The sequence below is a fragment of the Centropristis striata genome, chromosome 8 (genome assembly GCF_030273125.1).
Source record: "Centropristis striata isolate RG_2023a ecotype Rhode Island chromosome 8, C.striata_1.0, whole genome shotgun sequence".
NCBI lineage: Eukaryota > Metazoa > Chordata > Actinopteri > Perciformes > Serranidae > Centropristis > Centropristis striata.
In genome coordinates this window covers 34,148,783-34,157,807 of record NC_081524.1, presented here as the reverse complement: position 1 = coordinate 34,157,807, position 9,025 = coordinate 34,148,783, and the positions used below count along the sequence as shown (strand labels likewise).

The 9,025-nt window shown below is 41.5% G+C and overlaps 1 protein-coding gene across 3 annotated transcripts in view; it reads left to right on the top strand.

Moving 5' to 3' along the window:
• The window catches only part of grb10b (growth factor receptor-bound protein 10b), a 75,111-nt gene that overhangs the window by 47,955 nt on the left and 18,131 nt on the right, over nucleotides 1-9,025 (top strand). Inside the window, exon 1 of one of the 3 annotated variants that reach the window (XM_059339246.1) lies at nucleotides 8,295-8,703. The exons of the other annotated variants lie outside the window; for them this stretch is intronic. Within the exon in view, the coding sequence (XP_059195229.1) occupies nucleotides 8,659-8,703 (45 nt within the window). The 5' untranslated portion in view covers nucleotides 8,295-8,658. Of the gene's footprint in view, nucleotides 1-8,294; nucleotides 8,704-9,025 lie in introns of those variants that run through there. 3 annotated transcript variants of the gene reach the window in all.

Below are 9,025 nucleotides of genomic sequence, written 5' to 3'. Positions count from 1 at the left end.
AAAATTAAGAATTAAAAAGCTGCTAAAAGCAATGATATTTTTATTAGATTTAACAAATAAATACTGTTTGTCGATTAATTCAGTGAAGCATTCTTACTATATTATTCTGTTAATGTATTTCTCATCTGGTTAATATGTTCATTGTTTCTGAAAGTACTTCTCCGTTAGTAAGCATTTCATTACATTACTATAGAAATCCGCTATTATTGGACGTTAAATTAACCCTTTATCGGGCAAAGAACTATATTTGGTAACTTCAGGTAATATTTCGAGAAAAAAGTTGCAACTTTACTAGATTAAAGTAGCAAATCTACAAGAAAAAAAGTCGCAGATTTAAGAGATTTAAAATGGCAAATCTGCGTGAAAAAAGGCACAGATTTACGAGAAAAAACTGGGGAAAAAGCAGCTTTTTTCTCCCAGATTCACCACTTTAAATCTCATAAATCTGCACTTTTTTCTCGTAGATTTGCCACTTTAAACTCGTAAACTTTTTTCTCAAAATATTACCCCGTATTACTCCGTATGTTTTTTTCTACACATTGTGGTTGTATGTAATATCCTCCAATATTCTCTAGGGTTGAGTGAGTGTCCTATTAAGGGATAAGGAAAAAGGTCAAGGTAAAATGCTGAGTCAGGAGACAATATTCAAATTTGTTTTGTCTGTGAAAACTTGAAACAACAGAACAAGAAAGGATAATGGACAGACCACTTTTATTTAAAGTCTGAAAAAGAAAGACAGTGAGCTGACCCAAGAACAAAGGAAATAAAAGGATGTCACAGTTGTGGCTATGGCCTTCAGTCTTCAAAGTTTTGATATCGAAGAACAAGTTTGATTTCTTAAAAGCCCCTTTCAGAGGAATTTGGAGACAAAGACAGACAAGGAACGTGACTCAAAGAGCTCTGCGGTTGGGATTAGTATCAGTAGAAGGAAAATGAGAGAGAGAGAGAGAGTGACAGACAGAACTGTGACACTGTGATCTTGGCATCTCCAGAGAAAACTCCCCGTTATTGGGGACAGTTTGTACAGAACTTTGGCACATGCTGAGAATCCTCTGAATGGAAAATGATTGTTTGTAGCTGCTTGTGTTGTGGATAGTTCTCCTTTTACACTCACGAGACATAAAAACCTGTAAATATTTCCCTGTCTATTTATCCTTCTCTTCTTCTTGTACTGTTATTATTGATATTATTCAATATCTTTATTACAGCTTTCAACCATTCAATAACAGAATTATTACAACTAATTACTTGTCCAAACAGTGATTTTCTTCTGCAATTATCAAATATCTAAACTGTAAATATGCCATGCAGATTGGTAGTCTAAACGTGTCTGGGCGCCACCCTGCAACAATGCCACTGCCTGCCATACAACCAGTGCACCATTTCCAGTATATTGCCAAAATCATGCCAGTGATGTCATCCTTTGTTTACCCAATCACAATTCCCCTGCCCCATCCCTCTGCCCTCCTGCTGTAATTGGACAATGGCTCCAAATCACCAGTGGTCTGAAAGGACATTTGCTACCCGGGGTTTGCTGGCAGTCGGCCCTGGTACACAATTAAGCATCCGCCCCCACTTTTACTCCTGTTGGTAAAATATTTGGCTCCATGCAGGGTGTTTCTCAGCAGGTAGTCTCAGTAAATAGGGGAGAGATTGTTCTTGCATCATCATAACCCTGTCTAGATGGCCCTTAGGAAGTGTGTTGCCATACAAGTGCATGTCCAAATCTAGTTTCACTAAATAAGGATCTGTTTTACCTTAACCAACTGGTAGTGATATGAATTCAAATAAAACTTGAATAAAGAGATAAAGAGAGATGTTTCTGTTAATGTTGACAGGATGTTCTGTTAATGTTTCTGTTAATGACAGATTTGGTTCTGAACAAACTACAGAATTGATAAGATCAAGACACAGAAAGTGTTTAACCAAGGACTGATGAGTAAAACTGAAAGACCTTTCTGATAGTTCTGATTCTGGTTTTGTTGGGTGATATGTTAAAATTTTCCAACCAGCCACCATTAGCCCAATAACATGCAGCGACTGCATAGATTTTAATGCACATTGCTAATATATGCCTCTTGTAGATAGATGCACTGTATATATACATATTTATGTTGGCATATCCGAACGTCTGACCTAAATTTGTGCAACCTGACCTGCATTGCTAATTAAATTTGACCCGACTCAGCTCCAAAATCTTTTAACCTTCAACTTGACGAGTCTTAATACCCTGAGTGGGTGTTAAGACTTCATTATTTACAGACAGAGCAGGCTCTGTGGGCTAACTAACCACCCAATATACAGTATAGTGTATGGTTTGATGCATGGCTGCACGGTGGAGGAGATGGCAGTCTGCCACTGTATATAACTTTGTATTGTCAGTGTGCACTGGAAGTCTTTTCCTCCTACGTTTCTCTCCATACATCTCTCTCTATATATACAATCTCTCCCTCTCTCCTTCCCCCCTTCCTCCCTCCCTCGGTCCCCTGCCCACTAAATCCCTTTTTTGCCTTCTTTTGCTTCACTGAGCCCAGATAGGCCTCTATGTCTTGGGTCTTAATTTGACGCGGTAATTGGATGACAAGGGACAGTTCACCGTCCCTTCCTCATGAGTCAGCAGAGTTTTCTTGGCTAGTGCCTCCCACTACTGCTGACTACAGGCGCTGAGCGGGGACAGCCAATTGTCCGAGGCCCATTCAGGTTTTTGTGTCTCCATCTCATCATCCGGACGTCAGTTTCCAGGGGCGGCCGAGACCACACACAGCACCACATTACAGTCAGAGGGGCTTTATAGAGAGTACTTGTTAATGGGAATATGAAGCTGGGGTGGGTCGTGTGAGCCAAATCAGCTTTTCAATGGCTACAGTTCTTTTTTGGCAACACCAGTAGGGGTTTTGTAGGACAGAGACAGAGCCTATATAGCTCAATGTTGACAGTGGAGGGGTTTGTCTTGGCAAGACTGATGACCTGCTAAAAGGAAGCACCTTGTAAGTTTCTATATAGAAGACAAGTAAATGCTTGTGCCATAAAACTGTGAAGACTTGGCAATGCAACTAAGGATTTTCTTCGAAAACGAAGTAAAAGTGAAATTGAAATTAAAACTACGCAAAGAAATGCAGATTCTCCAGTTAAGAGACATTTAAAAAAAATCTTGGTTTAAAAAAAAAACATGGTTCTGTTGGAATAATCAATATTGTAATGTTTAATTCCCTCCATTTTCTGTCTTTTATCATCATTTATATCATGTATCATGCTTCCTGCTCATGCCAACATCAACTCTTTCTCTGAACTGGTAATTTCATATTATATTCTTATTATTATTGTTAATATTATTATTGTTTTAAGAATCTATAAAATCAGCCATAAATCATTATCATACCTAGTCAATCACTTTAAATCATTATTTTTATTACTAGCCCCCAGATTGAAGGGTCTAGTGTTCTAGAGCGGTGGTTCCCAACCATTTTGCTCTAATGTACCCCTACAGCCCTGTCAGATGAACTCATGCACCACTTCATCGATTCCCAATCTCTGCTGCAAATGAATAATGCTATTCATTATATGAAGTGAAGTTAGTTGAGTTACACTAAATTCTTTCCAAGTGCCCTAAACAATAGCAGAAGTACCCCCTGGTTTGGAATCACTGTATTACTGAATACTTTTTTGCTCCCAATATTGTGTGTTCTTCCACTAACAAGCTTAGTCAATCTGATGTTATGGTTTTAGATGGCCATGGTTCGTTTGAGAGCTGTGGTAAAGGTTAAGGTAGGTCATACTTGTACTTAGCCTGAAGGCTCATCTCAGGGCAGAAAGTCCCAGTGTGTGTTAGTCGGAAAGAATTTCCTTGTTGCTTCAGTATTCCAGGAATAATTGACATCAGGATTGAATTTACATATAATTATTTGGTGTGACTATACACTGTCTTTCTGGCAACAGTTGTGATTAGAATTTTTCCATGATGCTTTATCTATGTAGTGTAACAACACTTCCTCCCTTATTCAGCTGTTTTTCATGTTGCCTGCTTTATTCAACTGCTTGACAATGTAACACACACATAATGGATCCTAATGTGTGTGGAGATTGGATGCCTAATGGCTAATAGTCTCTTAGAACTGTAATCTGCCACAGTAACTCCTATCTGATGTAATGGCTTGTAATGTGTACATAATACCAGTGGAGCTATTTATAGAGCAGCAGCCGATTCTCACAGAGATGGATGTGTGTATGCGTGTGAGCTGCTGGGCGTGCATACACACGCTTGTGTACATACTTCAGTTTGCACAAAGCACGTTCTCATACAGTGCAGTTTACTTTCTCTTTGTCTGTTTGCACCTGTCTAGTTTCTGTCTGCCGTTGTCTCTTGTGTGTCGATATTAGGACTGTGTGAGTTTGCACGTGTGTGTTGAGTGTGTGTGTATTCCTGTGCACCTCTCAAATATACAAAATGTACGATATGTACGTGCTAAGCAATGTTTCTATGTGTATCTTAGGACGTGCAAGTGAGCACATTTGGGTCTCTGTGTGTCAGATATGTGTGTGTGTGTCAGTATGTGTGTGTGTGTGTGTCAGTATGTGTGTGTGTGTGTGTGTCAGTATGTGTGTGTGTTGCCTGAAGCTCTCAGTCTCTCCCTGGGGGATTACATCACAGGGCAGTTATCAGACCTGAGTCATCAGAGAGGTTGTGAGGCCTCGCTCTTTCTCCGCTCCTCCATGTAAATGAGGACATGCTTAAAAGCATTAGAAGATAAAGAGTTTTTCCTTCTTTCTGTTTTTTTTCTGTTTCTGTTTCTTTCTCACATTTGCCTCCCTCCTTTTTTACCCACTTGTCTATTCTTTACCTTTTTAGAAGGACACCAAGATGTAGAGTGGGTCAGTTGAAACATGTCACTCAACTGTCACGTCTGTCTGCTTTCTCACTCCTTTATTTCATGAGGCACATGAGTATTAAGCCACGCTGGAAAATCAAATGTCCATAGCTAAAGACAGATCAGCTCCCACCCAAATTAATCTACATTTGGCTATTTGCTTTGAAGTCATGCACACTCTCAGCTGATCGGTGTCAGCTGACTGTGAAGATCAACAGTCACAGTTGAAGACTTGGATGAGGTGATCTGGTATAATGTCACAAGGAGATACTTTCCTGATGACTCACGCTGCAGATGCGGATTATTATTTTTACTGCTTATCCCTAGAAGCTACCTACAGTTTGTCCTCATATGTCCCTCCATGAGCCAAGCTTGCACGTGTTTCCGGTTACCATACTTACAAGCACTATGTTCACAAAGTAACTTCCATATGTTGCCATGTAATCAACCTGTAAATTGACCTCTGACTATCTCTATTCACACACGACCAGGTTGGAAAGTGTAACTCTATACTAAACCATATATAAATAGGACTGATAGGGCTACAATGATTTCCCATTGAATAACCAGTTCTCCCTGTACTTTTCCATCCTTGTCACTGCTCCAGTGGGCTTTACTGAGGAGGCATCATGTGAATGAAGGCACATGCTATCCCTCACATCCTACCCAAATGTGCAGACTCATTCTGACTAACTAGCAGATTGCTCTTCAGTGACAGGATTAGGGATGGCTCATTAACACTTTTTCCATGACTAATAGTGATAATACAATCAGCTGATATCGATACCAATCACATACTGTCTTTTCCTTCTCCTTAACAACTAAGATGTCAATAGTACATTTGTATGAATGCACTTTGCTTAACATTAACATCAATGTTCCAACTGTGAAACAGTACTCTCATAAAAGAAGAAGCACAGCCCACAACATGGGCCTATTGATTTAGCCTGTTTTACACTCAGAACTTTTAGCAGCTATTTGATTGATTTAAAGCACAAGTTTGTACAAAAATTCAGTGTGAAATACTTGATATAACTCAACACTAACTGTAGTTTATACCTGAATGACATAGCAAAAAACTATTTGAAATGTAGACTTTAACTTTAATAACTGTATAACCTTTTTTTAATGCTCAGAACTGAAACTTTTTCTTATTTACCTGATATAAAGTAAGCTACATTGAGTGTAGATGGTGCAAGCTTCTTACTGTATGTAAAACACCTGAAGTGTAGTTACATTTTTATCATATAGGCCCTATCCAGTGATTTGGTTGTATCAGATTGGGGCATGCCTAGACAAGATAATGATCCCTCCCTGGCTTCCCACAAACACTGTCACTGTCACTCTTATGCTACCTGTGCAGCAGCAAATTGGTCAGTTATTCAAGATGGAATGACAATAAATGTGTTTAATAGTGCACCTTGTTAATGAGTTGAAACAACCTTCAAGGCTTGGAACTTTGTGATGTGACTGCCAAGAACTGACTCTTAGTTGTGGCAAAACCAACACTTGACCCCACCTCTGGATTATGTGATAATCCTGTAGTTATTATGTTGAACAGGAAGCCATGTTGAACCTGTCACAATAAAGCCATGCCAGGTCACACAAAGTGTGCTGACCTATTTGCACCAATGGAAAACATGAGGCTTTCCTGGCTCCTTATTCTCGTCTGAAACAACACTTGGATTATCATTTCTGCCTCATTTCAGTCATCAAAACTATGGCAAAGTTAGACCATATCTCCAAAACCTGTTCACAAATTACACTGTATTATTTGTCAAAAGGGTTGTGTTTAATGGGCTGATTGAGTAACTTTCATAATTACAGCTGTAGAAACCTGTATTGCAGCATGTGCGCAGTCTTCTTGGGGCTTTCCCCTCTGGCTGACTAACCGTGACGTAGACGAGGGTGTGTGTAGCGGCTGGGAGGGGGTGGGTGGGAGAGACAGCTGTGTAGGCTAGATATGTAGTTAACAGTAGGAAGCATTCATACTACACATTCTGCTGCAGTGTGTCACCAGACAGTCTCTCTCTCTCTCTCTCTCTCTCTCTCTCTCTCACTTCCTTCTGCTTCCCACTCTTTTTCTTTTCCCACTTCTCTTGTGTCTGTCTGTCTCCTGTTTCTCCCTATCCCACACACCCACATACGTGCCTGTATGCATGTGCAATCATTCACACACACATACAAGCACTTTTCTGTCTTTCTCTCCCTCTATCCCCTCCCCCAACCACAGACTCCTCCTTTCCCTACCCAAAGTTTCCCGCTATAGTAAAATAAGTCGTATCTCTTTGACTGCCACCACTCTTACCACTATTTCCTCCTTCCTTCTGCGGAACTGTGCTTATTCCTGGATTACACCTCACCCACACATATACAAACACACACACACTCAAACACACACACACACACACACACACCCTCCTTTTACCTGAAAAAAGTAGGGAAAACAAGAAGAAGTTGTTTCAAGGACGACAGAAAGCTGTTCTCGCCTCTCCAGACGGGGTGTGTCAAGGCTTTTGTCTGTCTGATGCTGCATTAAATATCAGAGAGTTAAAAGGTGTGTGTGTGTGTGTGTGTGTGTGTGTGTGTGTGTGTGTGTGTGTGTGTGTGTGTGTGTGTGTGTGTGTGTGTGTCTGTGTGTGTATAAAAGTTGGAGTTTTTTGTTCTTTAGACAGAAAGAATGTTGGCACGAAGCTAGCCACCAGGAGAGGAGGAGATGGTTGGAGTGCTCAAGTACTGCTCCAGGTTTGTTTCATTTCATTTGCTCTGTAATGAGTCTTGTTACTGCTGTGAGAGATCTGACTGGGGAGTTCAAAGTTAAGCCACAGGGAGGGAGTAAGGAAGAAAGGGAGGAGGAGGGAGGAATGGAGGGAGAGGAAAGGAAAAGAGAAGCAAAGGAGAGGAGAAAATCATAGAAGCCAACAAGCCCTCACTTGAAAACTTCTGAACATTTTGGAGACACGAAAAGCGACAAAGACAAACTTTATTACTCCTTTCTTCCTTTTCCTGCTCCACCTACTCCTTACTGCCCCACACCCTTCTCAAATGAACCCTCTCGCTCCGAGCTCTGAAAAGAGACTGAAGCGGAGAAGCTCGCAAGAGGTCTAAAAAAGTTGGCTGCGTCTGTGCATGACTGTGCGTCTGTGTGTCTACTGGAGTGTGTGTACCTATCAGTGTATGTGTGTGTGTGTGCCTCTGTGTGTGTGTGTGCCTCTGTGTGTGTGTATGTGTGTGTGTCTGTGTGCGCGCCTGGGTCTGTGTGGGAATGATTACATCAGCCTGCTGCAGCCTTATGATTGGTTGGTGAGCGTGTGGTTTGATTCAGTGTGCCTCGGAGCCCGTGGCTGAGGCTGTAACCCTTTGTGAGGGGGAGAGAGAGAGAGAGAGGAAGGGAGAGAGAGAAAGAGAGAGAGGGAGGGAGAGAAATAAAGATAGTTGTCAGACTCAACCGGCACTGGAAGCACTGTACTGTACCTGCTGCCATCCGATCACTGACTGTCTCTGTGGCTCTGTCCTGTGAGCTGTACAGACAGCGGCTTTAGGTCACACAGTTTTTTTTCTTTCTTTCGTTTTTTTTGAAAGACAGAGCCGGCGGCCTAGATAGACTGAAGGACTAGTCTGCAGGCTATGTGACAGGTAGCACAACTGCAACTGTCAACTGCCGGCACTCACATTTGTACCTTTCTTTCTGGAGGGCGACATAACAGCAAGGTTTTCTGTCTTAGTGACTGTGTCTGAGTGAGTGTGTTTGAGTGCGTGTGTGTGTGTGTGGGGATCCAGGCTCACTCCAAAAATGCCTTCGTGTTCCCCGGACTGCTGCCTATTGCGGGCCGTGGAGGTAAGACCGCTCTCTTTTCTGCGTCTCTTATCTCTCCTTGTGTGTCTCTGCCTCTCTTTGCCTCCTTCTCTCTTTACATGTTAAGACCGTCTCTCTTTGAAGTACTGCTATGATTAACCAGGGGCGAGATATGGAATGTGTATACCTTAAAGGCTGAAGACAATTTGTCTTTTTTCGAGATGTGAACAGAGCAGTTAAAAAAAAAAGAGTCAAATACGTCAGCAGCTTTGAATGATTGAGGCTCCCTTTGCTTTTCGTCTTGAACATTTCGGACGGATGGGGCGCCTCGGGCCTGGTATGTGCAAACCGTGATGCTATAAGC